Source organism: Festucalex cinctus, chromosome 10, assembly GCF_051991245.1.
Source record: "Festucalex cinctus isolate MCC-2025b chromosome 10, RoL_Fcin_1.0, whole genome shotgun sequence".
Lineage (NCBI taxonomy): Eukaryota > Metazoa > Chordata > Actinopteri > Syngnathiformes > Syngnathidae > Festucalex > Festucalex cinctus.
In genome coordinates this window covers 11,452,958-11,471,995 of record NC_135420.1, presented here as the reverse complement: position 1 = coordinate 11,471,995, position 19,038 = coordinate 11,452,958, and the positions used below count along the sequence as shown (strand labels likewise).

Below are 19,038 nucleotides of genomic sequence, written 5' to 3'. Positions count from 1 at the left end.
GAGCTCAATAACTAATGCTCAGACTACTTATCAGAGCAGTTGTTTGATGTGGGTTTAAAAATAATCACACACGTCCAATCCAAGCAATTACAAATCTTTATTTGTCAAAATGTATAACTGTCAAATATTACTGATCATATGCATGTTGATTTCTGGATCAACATTTCAAAATATTTTTCATTCTCTATAACTAGTAGCTACTGAAATAATTTAGTAGGTAATACAATAAGTGATGAAACCTTAATAGATTCTTTATAACAAAAATGTTTGTCCTGATATCTTGTATTGATTTCATAAACACAACACATTTCACGTTGATTTGAGTAATAACTTTATATTAGTGTCCTGTACACTTATTTGCCCTTGCTCATACAAAGAAAACAAATAAATAGTTTTTGTTGTTGTTGTTGTTGTTTTAAGTGCATATGGCTGGAAAAAGTATGCAAAAATAAAGTTGCTGTTATCATTTTTCATTGCTATTTTCTGCTGAAAAGGTTTTGGATTCTGAGAAAAATGTGTTACAAAAAAATTCTATACTGCTTAGGACTATCACAGAAACGGTCAAACAGTGACTTACGGCGTCTAAAAAGTGAAGAGAAAAAAACACTGTGTTCATTTTAATGATTCAACAATGAGAGAAAAAAAAAGTTAATTGCTCTCTCCTATCAAAACACACAGAGACACATGCACATGTCCATCTGAAACACAAATGAGTCCTATCTCTGTTGTCAAACTTTTTGCATCAACGTCAGTAAAGACTAATGGCAAGTGGGTCGGTATCCTGCAACATCCAGCAGAAAATGCACACCACGCAGTAAGATAGAGAAATGTCTAATGTATGTGGTTGCTGCCTCAACTTATGTTTTCACATAAAACCACGACTGATAAAGACTCATCAGTCGACTTTAAAATACACACATAAGGACAACACTGAAGCTCAGTGAGTGACCAAGCAAACCAGCGGGCTTTAAACATCCAGTAACAGTTGAGTCCTCTCATTTGCTAACTGTACCTCACATCCTCATGATGATTTGCCAATACGTTTAGAGGATTAGTTCAAATCTGCTGAAATGAGATTGAAATGCATTTCTCAAACATCTTGCATAGACAGAATCTCCTTTAAGTTGAGCGTGCACTGATAAGCTCCAGAATTTTATAACTGCCTCACACAAAAGATTTGTTTTGGGCAGATATGTAAACGCTATTTTAGGTCTGATAGCCCTCGGTCTATAAAGTCAAATGACAGTGTAGTTCACAAACATACACTGCACATACACCCACAAAAAAAGGTCACCTAAATGAGTACAGTAAATAAATCCACCATGATAAAGCGTCCTAAACAGCTATGTGTTCAGCGCTTGTAGTTGCAGTGTCACACATCTGTGCTGATGGCTCGAGTGTTGGTGTAGAATTCGGGTGCTCTGCTCCGTGGGGCCTCCCTCAGCAGGGATCCCTGCACGGCGGGCAGCGGCATGGCCAGCGCCTGGTTCTCGTAGTGCGTGGGCATGTAAGTGATGCGCTCGCCTCCGTTGCGCATCTCATCGGCGGTTCGGATGAAGAAGGGGGAGTCGTACGGGGAGCAGGTGGGGCAGTAGCGGCGACGCCCCGCTGTGGCTTTCCTGGATTTGGAGGATACGGGTGGTTCGGGGGGTGAAAGTGACAGCGGGGTGCCGATGGTCCCATCCAGGCCGGAGACGCTGCAGGTGTTGCATTCAAAGTGTTGCAGTGAGTTGGAGCCGCTGTCAGAGCCATTCTTCTTACAGCAGTAGTACTGAACACAAATCACACAAAAACACATAACAGTACAGTAACTTGAAACATTCTTTGTGAAGTCTGAAATGTTACTACTAGAACTGTAGAACCTTTTTTCTACTTAGGTTAATCAAGGCAGTATACTTTCACCACAACATGAAGAGCTGCAAAGTTCAATGCGATGAAATGTAAGACGTGTCAGACTGTAATGTAGCTTTTCAATGACACTGTCAAACAGGTATTCATTAAAATGTTAATTATTTCCACTGCGTTTGCAGTATAGAGCTACATTATACTGAGACCAACTTCAACTTATAAATGAAAGGGTTACAAATCATTTGCAGGGGTGTAGCTAATCATTTGATGGCCCATGGTAAACCTAGCCAAGTTGTAGGAAATTTAGAATTGAATTGAGAATGACGCCTAAATTCCAATTCAATTCTTGAATTGGAATTGTGGTGGGAAACAGGAAGCAGATTTGCAATTCAAATTTGAATTACAAGAAGTAAAATTCAAATTCCATGAAATTCAAACAAATTCATGATGCAAATTAAAGTGTATTTAACTCATTTGCTCCCAAAAACGTAGAAATACGTTCTATTTGAAATGTTTTAAGTGTCCCAAAGACGTATTTCTACGTTTTATTCTTATTTATTTTTTTATTTTATTTTTTCTTTAACACCTTTTATTGTATTATGGATGTCCAGCACTTTGAGTTGCATTTTGAATGTATGAAAAGTGCTATATAAATAAAGTTGATTGATTGATTGATTGATTGATTGATTGATTGATTGATTGAACTGAAGATGACATCAATGTTGCTTAGGTCTCAGGTAACAATCAATCACGGCTCAGCTTCAGAAAACAGATGAGCTGTGATTGGTCATTGCCCGAGCCCTGAGCCACTGTGATGTCATCTTCATTCGACAGCAAGTGGCAAAATGTCCGCCCCATGAGATGAATAAACATGGCTGGATTTTGCATCATAACTCTTATTCCACAAATGTAATATTAATCACTCAGAATGTCATGTTTAGACTAATGAGGTCACACATAACATATTATTGTTAAGAAATGTTTAAGGATGACTTTCACTTTAAAAGGGAGAGCAGTTAAAACTATCGTTAATTAAGCATCGTAATGTGTTTTTAAAAAAAAACTAAAACTTTATTAGCATTTATAAGCTCAGGCAACTACCTTTCTTTTCTATATGATAACTACACCCATGACGTTCGTTGTGTGCTGGTTTACCTTAGGTTATGGGACATGTGTTGTATTGTCTGGAAGCGCGTAACTACCAAAGTACCAATATGGAATAAACCGTTTTGACTGGGCTGTTGTTCGAACATATAGTGGTGACTGAGAACTTATTGATAAAGTTGTTTGAATGTAATAGTAAAATGTAGGCCAAATGCTAAAAATATAGCATTTTTTCCCCATAATGCCACAGGGTACATGTACATGTGATGCAGAAAATATTTTAATATTAGCACCATTTTCTATAAACAATGTTTCCTTAATTTTCACTGCCGGTAAAATTTGTCTTGTCTACCTGTGAAATAGCTGTAGTGCACAATGGCACATGCCCAAGTCAATACCCCGTGGTATTATGGGAAATAATGTAACGTTTTTAGCATTTACCCTACATTTTACCAATACCTGTACATTTCAACGACTTTATCAAGTTTGAGCCACTTTGTAGTACATTTGAATGACATAGCCCAGTCAAAAGTGTTTATTCCACATTGGCAGTTCCACACTTCCCACAGAATTGGCATACAAATACACTCAAAAGACAAGGAGGTGTACCTGGAGTCTACAGTAACAGAGCACAGCTATGATACACAGAAGTATCACTGTGGCCAGTATTCCTCCAGTTATGACAACAGTTCCAGCTGTCATCCGACCAGCTCTCCATCAAACTCTGAAAAAGGCACAAGAAATGACAACATCAAGTTTATAAGAGATTGCGCAATCACACATGATTATTGTATTAATTCTTGCTTTCAATAGCCTGTACGCTGTTTATATTTCAAATTACTCGTTTCACTCACAACTGCAAGTTATGATGGGCACATCTACCTCACAGTTCTGAGTTTCTGGGTTAAAATCTTGGCTTGGGTTTTCCTGTGTGGAATGTGCATGCGTGGGTTTTCTCAAAAGCACTCTGGTATCCGTCCACATTCCAAAAACATGCATGTCAGGTTCTTTAAAGAATGTAAATTGTCCAAAGGTGTGAATGTGAATGCCTGTTTATAGGCGCCGGCTCACCTGCGACCCGATGAGCACAAGCCATTTAGAAAATGGACAGATGGATCTATATATAGATGGTATCCTGTTTATCCATTATTTAAACATGTAACATTTGCAATTCACATCTGCACTTATACTATGCATTATTGAGGTACAGGTGCAGCATACACTGCTCCTCTCATTCTCTCCGATATATCTGCATTGAAAGTGAACACTTGATACATCTATTTTCTGATATAATTCTCATGCACTGCTTCCAGGTGCGCCAGCAGGGATTTGCGGATTTGGTGTTGTTTGTGCCCTACCACCTCAATTGTGCAAGTTAAAAATGGTATACATATTTATCATGTTTTAAAATCATTTTCTAGCAGTAAAGCAATAATAGATTTATTCTATAATTTATTATATATTTATTCTATTGTTTTATTTAGCTCTTATTTCCCTTCGTTGTTATGTTTATTGTATACATTTTATTTTTAATTAAAATATAAAACTAAAAATAATAATTTTTATTTTTTAATTTAAAATGTAGTAAGTTCAAATTAAATTATTTAAATTACATTTCAAAACATATTTTTGTATTTTTACATTTTTTTTTTTATCAAAATGTAATTTAAAGTTAAATTTTAAGAATACTATTCAGATTTATTAGGTTTTAATCATGACTATTTCCATTGTTTTATTTAGATCTTATATATCCCACTGCTGCTGTTATACATGCTGTAAAGGAAATGGCATTATACTCACTTTGAGGTAAAGCTCTGCTCAACACCTGGAAAGCAACAAAGAAGTGTTTTAAAAATGACAGACAGACCAACCGATGGATATTACATTAGATGCGCTTACATCAGAAGAGTGTCCCTGGGTAACTCGAAGGTTGACGATTAACTGAAGTCAGTTCAGAGGTTACAGTCATGTGGTCCCACCACTGGATGAAAACGCTTTACGGACATTTCTGTGGATAGACCAAATGTGTGACTGTGACCTCATCTGAAACTCATTCTAGCATCGACATCTCCACAAGGTGGCAGTAACGGACAGCTACTGGCCATTTAGAACATAATGCCTCTGGTAAAGGAAGAGGAGGCGGAGAGGGAGCATAACCCACCAGAAGGAACAAAAGAGCAGGGAGAGGGTAAAACAATTTTGAAGTAATAATGATGCAATATTAAGAAGAAAGATGAAAGGTCTCTGTGGAACAAAGTACATTCACAGCAAAGTTATATATGTGTATTCATCATGCCTTTGATTAGGCTATACACATGATAAATAAAATGGATTCTCCTTATAATTACCATTGACGATTATGCTTGTCTAATCTTGCATTGGTGAAAGGAAACTGGGCATAAAAACAAAGAGCAATAAACACAGTAAGTCTTGCAAACTTTCCAACTGATGATTATTAAAGTGGTTTTGCTGCTTAAAACGCAAACAGGAACTGCTTGAAATTCCCTGCTGAGGCGAAAAAGCATCCACCACAGGCCCCGATGTGCACCAGTACACCACAGGCGCTGGGCTAATGTTTCTGTCAGACGGCACTTTTACCTTCAATTATTTGTGGAGAACAAATAGCAGACTCCCCTCGACATCATCCAGCATCACAACTTTCTGCAGAGGCTGCAATCTCACAGCCAACACACCATGCAACCTGTCAGAATTAATGGATGCATTTTGAATTTAGGTTCATAATTTACTCGGAGACCTGAATTTGTTTTTATGTTTGCATCGGTTGGTGCGCGTGCGTGTCTGTGTTGTGCATCCATCCACACATATGCACGCAAGCTGAGCAAAAACAGCTGGATCAGTCACCGCTGGGTCCAGATTACAGCGACCCTCAGTCGCATGCATTGCCTGGATGTGGTAAGAATCTTGACATAAACACATTGTTAATACTGAGTATTCACAAAAATCTATTTGAAATGACAACATGGATGGTCCAAATGACACTTAAAAGCTGTGATTGCATGTCTTTCTTTCAATAAATGATCGACAACAAATATTCCATGCATGATTAAATAATTGGCAATTCCAAACATTGGAGTATTTCTGATCTGCAATCCAAATGCTTCCTTTACATGGTGTTAACACGGCGTATTGTATTGCTTTTGCCTGTGACTAGCATACAAATCAGGCAGATTGCTATTGTAGTCAAACAACATTTCATCACATTTTGAAGTCAAAATAATCCTCACAAATCAAATTACAACGATCGAGAGGAGCGCTTCATATCACCAGGTTGACTTGACTCGGAATTGTCAATACACTAAACAGTCAAAACAGTCCCATTCCTCTGATCATCAATTCAAAGGTGAAGTCAATCCTAAAATGTTCTTTACAATATGTTCTATGCAGCGCTACAAGTCTAAACACAATAATCTGTTGATTTTCTACAGGTTCGGTAAAGACACTTTTCAAAAAGGGACGCAAAACTACTGTTTATCAGTATCACAACCATGATCAGGAAGAAAATGCAAGCCATCACCTGCTGCTGAGAGAAAATTGGTCAGGAGGGTGAAGAACGCATGGTATATCCAATGAAGACTCTAAATCAGTAATAATAATATTTTATTTGTAACACACATTACAGTTATGAGATAAATCTAAAAGTGCACAAGATAGGCAACAAAAAAAAGTAATAAAAGCACACAGTAAAAACATAGTCAATAAAAAATCTAAGTACAAAAAAGTCAAAACTAATTATCGAAACTCAAAATAGAAACGAATCAGGAAAAGTTTTTAAAAAGGAAGGTTTTGAGTCCTTTTTTAAAAACTTCCACAATTAGCAATTGTTTGCCAGTATAAAGTGCATGGTACTGTTTATCAGTATCACAACCATGATCAGGAAGAAAATGCAAGCCATCACCTGCTGCTGAGAGAAAATTGGTCAGGAGGGTGAAGAATCGACCGAGAATCACCAAAAAGGAGACCTGCCAAGAATTAGAAGTTGCTGGAATGCAGCTGTCAGTGTCCACTCCACTGTCAAGCGTGTTTTTGCATCGCAAAGTTGCACCTTAAGGCTCGACTGACGTTTGCTGCTGATCATATGGACAAAGATAAGACCTTCTGGAGGAAAGTTCTGTGGTCAGACAAAAACAAAAATCGAGCTGTTTGACTAAAAAGTCGAGTAATAAGTTTGAAGGAAAAGGGGTGAAGCCTTAACCATTATGCTGTGGGGCTGTTTAGCTGCCCATAGAACTGGTGCTTTACACAGAGGAAATGGGATTTTTTTTTTCTTCTCCAAAATCATCAGCTCAAAGGTTGGGTCTTGGGCACAGCTGGGTGCACAATAACCCAACAACACATCAAAAATGGTAATGGGATGGCTAGATCAGCCTAGTATTAAGATTTTAGAATGGCCTTCCCAATGTCCTGATTTAAACCCCATTGAGAACATCGAACAATACTAAAGTAACAAGCAAATGTGAGTAAGCCATCAAATTTAAGAGTGGTCAAAGATTCAAACAGAAACTTACCAGAAGCTTGTGGATGGCTACAAAAGTGCCTAATTGAAGTGAAAATGGCCACGAGACATGCAACCAAATATTAGCATTGCTGTATGTATATTTTTGACCAAGCAAAATGGTCACTTTTTCCCCGCATAAAGTCATAAAAGAACAAAATTTCATGAATGATTTTCATGACAATAAAGTATCCATTCCAATTACTCTATCATTGAAAAATCAGCATTATAGAAATAAATCAAAGCTCAGGAGAGCCATGACATTATGTTCTTTACAAGTGTATGTAAACTTTTGATCACAATTGTAAGTGGTCATCAGTGCACCCTGTAGTGGACAAAATTAGCAACAACAGTTAATCTTAGTGGAAAAACTGAAATTTGCGTTATGTCCTCACGGGCCAAATTGGACCCACTGATGGGTCGGTTCTGGCCCACGGGCTGTATGTTTGACATACCTCTCTAAATTGCCCATAATTATGAATGTAAAATTTTGATTGATTATACAGTATTATCAGTCAAGGGTATACCCAAACTCTTGCCTGAAGTCAGCTGGGACAGGCTCCAGCTCACTAGCGATCAAATTAAGGAGAAGCGCTATAGAAAATGGATGGATGGAAAGTAATAGTAATATCTCTTACTTGGATGGAGGCTTCACGACTGGCTGACAGTTAAACAATTTCCATACTATATCCAATTGTTGTCATTGTAAATGCACACACTCCAGTTCTTGTCTTAACCATTGTCTGACTTCATGTTACATGACGGAATTTGGCTGGTTTGGGATCTATCAGAATAATGAACAACCTGCCTCCCCAAAAGCACCTCTCTTAGCCATTTCACCCTTTGATGGAATGTTCCCAATGGACTCACGGCCATCCGTCTTCAAGAGCACCTGAAAGGCCTTGACTTGTCGGAGGGTTTTTACAAGATGGATTTTTTTTTTTGTAACTCAGCCAGTATTCAGCTTGCGTGGCACTCCCTCAGCTTACAATGTTTCTTTTATACTGTTGATAGAAATACAAGAATTATTCAATTGAATCAGTTAGTTGAACTAATCAAGAAATGTGTTGAACCTTCCTCCAGTTCTCCACCTACAGTCGCAAGTCAATTTAGTTTCTAAGCCACTATGGTGGAATTTGTTGACCTGCCAAGACACTGTCAGAATTATAAGCAGTCAAGACATTAAGCATCCATCCATCCATCCATTTTCTATTTGTTGTCATTAGCATTGAGCTGGAGCCTATCCCAGCTGACTTTGGACAAGAGGTGGGTTACACCCTGGATTGGTCTAATAAGCGTGTTACTTAGATTTCTCCATAGGTTTGGTACATTTCTTCAAACTGAAATTACATTTTCAACACTGCAAGCTCATTTGTTATAAAAGTGACTCTTGAAATAAACAATGTCTGATATTGTTGTTTTGCAATAAAGGTTTTGCTAACACTGAGGTTCTGTGAACACTAAAAATGCTAATGCTGGCACTACCACAACTGGGGAACTGTCTAGTATTGACCAGGAGCAGGACAGCCATGAAAATCCAATTATAGTATAAGCCAGTGAAGTTACCTAGATATTTGTATCATTGTACAATTCTAAACTGATAAGACTGCAAATTGCAAATAAATTTTAAACAAAGCAAACGGAAATTTGTCTCAGCAGTATGGAAATTTCATGGTAAATTAATCTGCAGCTTGCAGCAGCTCAAAGATGTAATCTCGCATGCACCATTTAAATGAACATAATGAGTTGACGCTACGGTAGGAAACTCAATACAGCAGCAGACGTAAATTAAATAATGGGATAAATGTTGGAGGTAATTGGATTTTAGGTAATGTGAGCTGACAATAACTGACTGTTATCTCGGTAGTGGTTGCACATGTGTAGCTTTGGTACGGTAACCCTCGAAGGGATGAAACAAAAACAGCTTAAATGTAATTCATTAGCATGATAGGAATCATTGATAAAATCATTGTGGTAGTGTTTTGATAAACATTTCTCAACATTGTGGATATAAATCGCATAATGAGAACCAATTCAAGAGCAGTTTTCTCTACATGATATTGTTGGGTTTGGTTGGGCTGTCAGATGTTTACTATCACATAGGTTTACCATAATTTTTTGAATGAGGTGGCCGGGTGATAAAACATCTCAGTGAGCGGTGGCACGTACTCATACACATACTTGTAACCCCTTCTGCAACTCCACAGTAAGGGTTTCATGAAAAATAATAATAATAATAAAGTACAGTAAAGAATAGAAAATATCCAGAACCTTGCCCAACACACTCACATACTCATAATAGCAAGTACAAGTAACATTTTGCTTAATTTACTAGATAATTCAATTTTCTTTGCTGTTGCTTTGCCATTGTATTATCTCATAGTCAACTACTTGTATCTGATGCACTAATTCGCTAACAGCCATATGGCTGTTCGGTATGTTGTGAAGGTAATGATTTTGAGTGACTGTAAAAGTCAGAAGTTCTTTCCTAAAACACTCTTTTAGTGAGGTCAAGCTGTATACAAAATGGTTGGATCAATACATTGTGTACTGTAACTGTGCAAATATTTTCATGTCATGGAGCTTCAAATGAATGCATCTAACGCTAATGAGATGAGATTTTTGGATCTAGAAACATTTCCAATGACATGTAAAACCATAAAAGCAACGACAGACAAAAATATTGCTCCAGCTTCCTTCTCTTGCTTCTCAATTAAATAAATTTTAGTGGGAAGAGACTGACAAGACTAAAGATCAATCAAGTTCAATTTCCTGATTCTTCCTCTGGGTATTTGTGGCAAAGAATGCAGTGAATGCAAAGAACCACTCCCCAGAATCATCCTCTTGGCCCAATACAAACAAAAGCACATGATCAATAGCTGTGCTTAAACAACTCTGTCTTGGGAAGCTCAAGAAACAGACGACATCATGTTTTTATTGTTTTCTCTATCCAAGCTAATGCCCGCTCTGATGCCATAAACTCCAAATTTATAATTGGAGTGTGTCAAATGATGCAGCTATTCAGACTCCCAATGCCAAAAAAGCCTGCCAGCTTCTGATTCAGCTCTTCTATGAACTTGTTATTGCTCTCGATCTTTGTATTTATGCCCAACGCCAAGTCCAACACAAACAAGAGTGATACATGCCACATGATCAACAACCAAGGCAAACCAAACACTGTTTGATTTGTGAATAATAGTTCACAGGAAATTCAGCGCACACACAACTCACCTGAAAAACGGAGAAGAAAGAGGGTCTCCTTTATTTACATTTAATTCTCCTCATGTGGCCGTTAGTTCACGGCTAGGAAAAAGATTTCAGGAAAGGAGTAAAATACTGTAGCCTCCGGATTCCACTACGTTATCATCATTTCCAACCATGTGTCCTCAGATTGTGACATTCCCATCCCTTCACTTTCTTTACATCAAGGCCAGAACCAAGTTTTGAAGCCTGAACTTTTAGGCAGATTTGCAAGTCAAAAGCGCACCGTGCTAACAGCAAAGGCGACTTGCTGCTGATTAATATTTATTTTATTTTACTTTTACAAATTACGATCCCTTAAGGGAAATTCAATTAACCATTTGACGTGTGCTTTATTGTCGTGGCACACCACTACAGCAATGATGAGCAGGCGTTTACTTCATTCTTGTCGCACTGACTCAGCAAGCTTGGCATGAACTCTATAGAACAGCTTCAAATGGCAACAAATCCAGGCGAACTGTGTCGAGCCAATTTGGGGGGGGGGGAGTTAGGGAAAGTTATATTCATGAGATATTTAAAAAAAAAAAAAAAAGCATTTGTCTGCGCTGTGAGGGTTATGCATATGTGAAGAGCACCTCAAGCAGTTGGTAGGCTCAATGTGCATTGGCATGGATAGAATTAAATTATCTCAAATCAGCACAGAGCTAATGTTTCTTTTTTTTTTTTCTTTCTTTTTAGCGAGGCTTTTTTGTTTAGTTTGTTTCATGATCAACTCCAATCATTCTCCTTTGTGAGAACTATACAGAGCCAATCACTTCCGAGTCGTTAGCTTATGGCTAACGTTGGACATGTCTGCTAGCTTCCACTGCGCATACAAAAGACCTCATTTCCTGGAACGTATCAGGGGAATGACGCTATGTCTCTAATTAGCGTGTCATTAGGCATATATCACAATTATCTCTGTCTGTCTGTCTGTCTGTCTGTCTGTCTGTCTATCTATCTATCTATCTATCTATCTATCTATCTATCTATCTATCTATCTATCTATCTATCTATCTATCGAATAATATGTTCTATGCGCACCCACTAGTCTAAACACGGCATTCCAATTGCTATTGTGTTTGTGTAATATGATATGAATTTAGCAGCAAAATCCAAGTGTTTTTATCTATCTCAGGGGGCGGCCATTTTGTCACTTGCTGTTGACTGAAAATGACATCACAGTTGCTCAGGGCTCGGGTAACGACCAATCATGGCTTACCTGTTTTCTGAGTTTGGGCATGTGACATTTGTAAACTGAGCCGTGATTGGTCATTACCTGAGCAATTGTGATGTCTTTGTCAGTCAACAGCAAATGGTAAAATGGCCGCCACCTGAGATGGATAAACATGGGTGGATTCTGCTGCTTCCTTCATATTCCACAAATATAATAATCATCTGAATATCATGTTTAGCCTATAGTGGAGGTGTTTGTTTGTTTGTTTGTTTACTCTTTAAGTGATTTCCGTACCAAAATATGATCCATAACAGTTGAAAGCTCTGACTATATAATTAAAATCCCATAAACACAATCCTCAACCTTTTGGACATTTTCCCCTCTTGATTATGAATATGATGCCACTTAAATTCCTATGTGAGTCAAGGCAGGTGATGCTTTTGGCAATAAAGTGTTAGAGGCAGAAGAAGGACGTAATAATTCTGCAGACAGCTGTGCATCACTCTGCTTTATGAGGTTTGCAGCTGTTTCACCAGAATCCCTTCAACACTTCGCAGCAGTGCCGCATCACTTATCGCACACCCAGAAAGTGACGCTGGGAGCAGGGAAGCAGTGTAATTATTGTTCCCCATTCTGCTGGTCAGCACCATAGCCACATAAAAGTAAATGAAATGGGCCAACGTCTATCTTTGATGGAGTAATGCACCACTACCACTAATTCATTAGCATACATTTCCATGGACATTTTGTGTGTGACAGTGAATAGATGGCAGCGAAGAAATCATGACTGCACATGAGATGAGACTCAATTCAGGGAAGTTCACTTTTATTGTCTTTTCTCTAACTTCCCGACACTTTTTTGTATTCCCTCAAAATGTGTTTCTTCCTAAGGTGCCAATTCACTAAAATGATCTGAACCTACAAAAGCACAAAACAGGAAACAAACAGTGCAGGTTTAAATGCAAAATATACAATAGTTATTCAAAAAATCAATATGATAAAATAAGTACTATTTATCATATGGGCAGCATGGTGTACTAGTGGCTAATTAGCTCATCTGCCTCACAATTGAGAGGTTCTCTAAAAACAGAGCAAATGAAGAAAGGCAGGATGATGCAATACTTCACCCTCAGCATAAAAATAAAATGAAGCCGATACTGCATCTGTTAGGGTGACGTATGTACTAGAAATTCAACAGAACAGACATTCCCACGTGTGATTGGTTGCACCCAGCATGTTCCTGATCAGGGCTCCGACTCACTTCGGCAATTAGCATAAAAAAAAAAAGAAAGAAAAAGCACTCTCTTGTTTTAAGCTTCAAACGAAGCTTGCATAAGACAGCGATTACAAGCTGTGTGCTGATGAAGTCAAATAAAGTTAAGGAGTTTCTATATACCAACTTGAGTGGTTCTCTGGGGAAAAGAGATTCAATTCCATCTCCGAGTATCAAGTTGTTTTCCTTTCTATTCTCTTGTGGCCGAGTTAACTTAAGACTAAGTGGATTTCGTGACTGGGGATCCAGAGGAAATGTCTCCCACGTTGTAGCCGACGGCAACAAGTAAATATTTGATGCATTTGTTTTATCTATCATATTGCATGTCTGTGATTCAATTAAGTGATTACTTCATTTGCATTATGACTTAACAGGAAGTGCAAGTGTGTGAATAAACTATAACATATAAAGAGGGCTATTTTATGCCTGCGTGTCTTTTATGGATGCAACGATATTCAAACATCACGATACGATATTATCACGATATGATGGTCACGATACGATAATTATCACGATATTGCGGGCGCTTTGGCAATATTTAAAAAAGATCACAATGTAAAAAAAAGAGAGCTCATACTTAAAAAAAAAGCACAATATTGTGCTCTTGTACATAGCAGCAATGCATATAAACCACCTACAATCTCTAATAACAACAGTGAGGCTCTTACTTGCTCGCATTGATCGCTTCACAAGCAAATTAGGTTCCCCTTCATCTGACAATTAGCATAGATTTTAAACATAGAAGGCAAAAACATCCCTAATGAAAATTAAATTGTACTAATAAACTAGTCACCAGAGGGTGCTAGAACTACACAAATGGAAATCAACCAGACTTTTTAAACAAATGTGTTCCTTTTAAATATTGTGAACATGACAACGACAATATTGTGGCAGTTTTAATATCGCGATATCACCACAGTATGTGGCATGCTGCAGTGCAGAACTACTTTCTACCTGCAGATGACGTCGTACCAACAGGCCTCAATCTCACACCCTCACTTTGCAAGACAATTGTTCTAATTTGACCTTAAAATTACAATATATATGATTAAGAAGAGCAGCTGTAGTAATATATATGCCTCTGCCATTGCAACACGGATAAACTGCTTCCGAGGTGTGTAATTTGGGACGTATTATTAATCTCAATTGTGAAATGCAGTGCTAAATAACTATGATCTCAATACTTATAACTAGTGTTGTTCTGATACCATTTTTTGGCGCCCGATACCGATATCCAGCTTTGCAGTATCGACCGATACCGATACCGATACCATACCGATACTTACGTTTTTTTTTCCTCAACATGAAAAAGCTGTCCTGCTATTGGTTCAGAGCATTCAAGGGCCAATACGATATCTTAAATCGGCATTGCTGAACATGTCACATCCAAAATCCTATATTAGCGTTGGAATTAATGGTATCGGCATGTTACTTGTGAGTAGTCACCGATACCGATACCACTGTTTTAATGCAGTATCGGCACCTCTGCCGATACCAGTATCGGTATCGGAACAACACTACTTATAACTCATTAATAATTTGGCTGAACCCATAAAACAAAAGATGACTGAAAATGTCCATTTATTGTGTGAGGAGAGCACAGCTAAATTGCAAATTCAGGGCAAGAAAACCCCAATCCACCCATTCTGAAGGGCCCTCAATAATTTACACAGCACTTCTGAAACTCTTTACTTTTCTCTGGCTTGTTTGCAATACTCTAACACACAACCCCAAACAACCCTGTGCACACAAATACACAACACAAAGACACTTTGGGCCTAATTTAGCCTCTCTTTAGATCAGTTTTCGAGGGGTGTTTAGCATGACTTTTCTGCGGCCTTTTCCCACAATATGGAAGTGATAGAATTTCTGTAATTCAGTCATGTTTGCCTTCCAATACAATTTACTATTCCATCAGTTCATTTTATGCTTGCAATCCTCTCCAAAATGTTCCATGATGAAACCGATCAGCGTGGAAAACTTTCTTCAAATTGGGTGTTTGCTATCATTTTTACATTTTTTGCCAGCAGCGCGCGCAATCTGTTAGTGAACGTGCAATTTAGTGCCTGCAATTCGGGATTAGAGGTGCAACAATTAATGGACAACAATTTGATCATCAATTATTTTTGATACTCGATGACTTAATAGATACCTGTTTTTAATAAACATTTTCAAAATCCTTGGAATTGTTGCTGTAAAACAGATTTTGGACTGATCTTTGTGTTGAATCAAAATAAAACATTTGTTTTTACTTTGGGAAATAATGTTCAAGGGCGGCACGGTAGTCGAGTGGTTAGCACGTCCGCTTCCCAGTTCTGAGGTCTCCGGTTCGAGTCCAGGCTCGGACCTTCCTGGGTGGAGTTTGCATGTTCTCCCCGTGCCCGCGTGGGTCTTCTCCGGGTACTCCGGTCTCCTCCCACATTCCAAAGACATGCATGGCAGGTTAATTGGGCGCTCCGAATTGTCCCTAGGTGTGCGTGTGAGTGTGGATGGTTGTTCGTCTCTGTGTGCCCTGCGATTGGTTGGCAACCAGTCCAGGGTGTCCCCGCCTACTGCCCAGAGCCAGCTGAGATAGGCGCCAGCAGCCCCCGCGACCCTTGTGAGGAATAAGCGGTCAAGAAAATGGATGGATGGATGGAAATAATGTTCAACATTTTTGCATATTGTCTGACACAACCAGAAGCTAATCCATCCATCCATCCATCCATCCATCCATCCATCCATCCATCCATCCATCCATCCATCCAATAATTGAATCCATGCATCCATGTATTTTCTTAGCCACTTTTCTTCACAAAGGTCGTGGGGGTGCTGGAGCCTATCTCAGCTGGCTTTGGGCAGTAGGCGGGGTACAGTCCAAACTGGTTGCCAGCCAATCCAGGAGTAATTGAATCATAATTCATTTATGTTTGTGCATTGTCTGCACTGTCAAATTGAAATGATCTCCTGTTTTTTAATAAAGAGATGGAAATCAAAACGTGGTTTCTTTAACCGATTCATTGATAGACAAAAAAATGTCAAAATATTAATTAATTATTAAAATAATCGTTTGTAATCTTCAACCAAAGCAACATGGTCATATCTGTGTGTTGACAACCAATGACAATCCAGTCGTTACAAAAGAAAAAAAAGATAAATAAATAAAGCAAACAAAGGCCTGCAGGATTACAAACATGGTATGAATTTGAATGATTCTGGTTACTTATTTCGATTCCAGTTCCAAATGATTCACAACTTTGCATATCCTTATCTACATTTATGTTATTTAGTGTGTTAAAGAAGGAAAGATGTCAAAGTGGCCCTTGGGAGAAAAAAGAAAAAAAAAAAAGAAAAAGTTTGACACCCCAAGTTTAAATGAAGATGCTAACCAGTTATTTTGGGAGCAAATCGAGTGAACACCTGTCCACAAATGTTTGTTTATTCATGTTTGTTTATATATTTGTATTTATTTATTCCCAGTTCCGATTGATTTGACAATTTATGTCCAACCCTACAATAGAGCGTTCAACTATCACAACACTCAAATATCCCATAGCCATCCAATGGTTTGGCCAAAAAAGGTATACACATATGCATCCTTTATAGATGAAGGTAAAGACTCTAGCTGACAACATGCACATTATGTCCCAAAAGAAAGGACTATATTTATATTCCAGTTTCGTTATAACAAACGTTTTCAGTGGCTGCGGTGTCACATGTGATAGGCCTGACTGCAGACACCTCTGGGAAATCATCCCATTTCCTGTTGTATCACATCTACCAGAAGCGGAGAATTTAAGATGTGTGGCTTGTGGGAGAGTGTGTGCAAGTGAAGTAAGGGAGGGTGGTGAGGGAGAGACTCAGAGAGAGAGGCTGCTCCACAGTTATTTAGTCTGGCTGTATTTTGCAGCCTCCCTCAGTGAGAGGTGGGTCAGGCCACACGACACCTGCTTTTGTATGGACTTGATTAAATGTCAGGTTGTTGACATGCATGTACACTCAGCAAAGCATATAAGACAACATAATGCCACAAATTCCCCAAATGTCCCATGGAAACTATTCATCATGCAGCACTTTAATACTCAATATGACTCTTTATCTTGTGAAATGACACAAATAAATTACATATTAAAGGTTGACTATGTGGGACTCAATTTACCATTTACATGCATCACCCTGGAATATGTAATTTGTGTACGGTCCCTACCTGGACGGTAAACATCTGGCTAACGTTGACTCGCTCCGCCAGCTACATTTTGTTGTGCTCAAACCTATGACCCCCACCCCAACAAGGAAGGAGATGAAACTTGACAAGCTGATGATTATACGCCAATTGAATTGGCACAGTATTTGGCGATAGCAGACGACATCTTTCTTGCCCATTACATTAACAAACTTGCATTCAAATGGGCAACAGGTGTTGTGCCAAATTAGTTACACGTGTGTTTTTGAGTTTTAGAAACAAGGTTTTGTAAACAAGGAAAACAATATTTATCACAAATAAAAAAAAAAAAGTAAGAACACGCTTGCGTTCTGGGACTCTAGTTGCGTTCAATGACCACGCACACAGTAGGAAATCTTAGTATACATAGAAAACGCTCAAACGACTGATTAATGTTAATGTTTTCGGTTTTCTTCCACATCTTTGAAGTTTAAGGTTAGGAACAAGGAACATTTTCCAAAAATCGCCTCATTTATGTGCTAAAACTTATAAGATCCCGCGGCAGGGTCAACACGTTTTTTCGGGGGTAACTACTTTGGCACAACACCAAATAAGTCATCGCGATCACGTGACTAGATAATAGTGTGTTATTTTGATACTTAATCGGCTGGGGGAAAATCAGCGAATGAAATGCCAGCTATATTGAACTTTTATTCTTTATACATACAGTAATGCCTAATTGAATACTGGAAAATGAGTTTTCAGTGGTGTATTGCTTTATAGTGACACAAAAATACTATGAATCGTCACCAAAATTCACACGCACATCGACTCATGTCTTGTTCAACTTCTGAAAATATCAAAAAAAGCATTTTGGGATTTTATGGCCATTAAGCCTCTTCTCATCATAGTTGTGCACACCCTAGGGTAGGCTCTATATGTAAATTTACACGCTAAGATTTGGCCTAAAGCAATATTGAGGTCTAACTACTAGAACCTCAATATATATATATATATATATATATATATATATATATATATATATATATATATATATATATATATATATATATATATATATATATATATATATATATATATATATATATATATATAGCGTACAGTATACCCACCCTCCAAGGACCACTACACCATTGGTACACAGACGAGACTACACAATTAGTAATTATATTAACTTTTTTTTCATCTGAATTTCACCAAAACCCCCAACATAAAAAATAAATACATAATAAATAAATAAATAAAAAAAAAAACAAAAAAAACACACACACACACACACACACACACACACACACACACACACACACACACACACACACACACAAGATGTGTTGACATTTTATCCAGTCAGCCTACAACATGCACAGCAGTTCCATACCTGAGATAGTTACATGGCGCTCGGTTCTGCTAGCGCAGGTCTCGGTTGGGATGAACAAGTCAAGGCAGCAGCAGCATCCTCAGCAAACCAGCACCCAACTATTGCCTCCGAATGAGCCGTCCACAAAAGGTCAGAGAAGCTTCACACAGCGAGCACTGACAGCTGACGCGGAACAATCGAGCATGTTCACGACGGTGAAAGAAGTTGAACACGAGGAGGCGTTTTTACGCGCGTTAAAAAGAACAACAACATTCGAATTCTGTGCTCTGAGAGGATGAACAGCTGCCGGGGAAGCTTTCAGACAGAAAAGTCAAAGCTGAAACCGCACACGTGACGACTGAGA

The 19,038-nt window shown here is 38.3% G+C and overlaps 1 protein-coding gene across 3 annotated transcripts; it reads right to left on the bottom strand.

The window, feature by feature from the left end:
• Nucleotides 1-172: 172 nt before the first annotated feature.
• On the bottom strand, nt 173-19,018 carry LOC144027149 (protein FAM163A-like). 3 transcript variants are annotated; one of them, XM_077534467.1, is made up of 6 exons: nt 18,696-19,018; nt 5,551-5,653; nt 4,852-4,960; nt 4,753-4,777; nt 3,562-3,676; nt 173-1,771 (listed from the first exon to the last, which is right to left on the bottom strand). In XM_077534467.1, the coding sequence occupies exons 5-6, from the start codon at nt 3,652-3,654 to the stop codon at nt 1,373-1,375; spliced, it is 492 nt and encodes a 163-aa protein (XP_077390593.1). In that variant the 5' UTR covers nt 3,655-3,676; nt 4,753-4,777; nt 4,852-4,960; nt 5,551-5,653; nt 18,696-19,018; the 3' UTR covers nt 173-1,372. The 3 variants fall into 3 exon arrangements, with proteins under 3 accessions (XP_077390593.1, XP_077390592.1, XP_077390594.1); XM_077534466.1 differs by lacking the exon at nt 5,551-5,653; XM_077534468.1 differs by lacking the exons at nt 5,551-5,653; nt 18,696-19,018 and adding an exon at nt 17,342-17,424.
• Between the last annotated feature and the right edge of the window lie 20 nt (nt 19,019-19,038).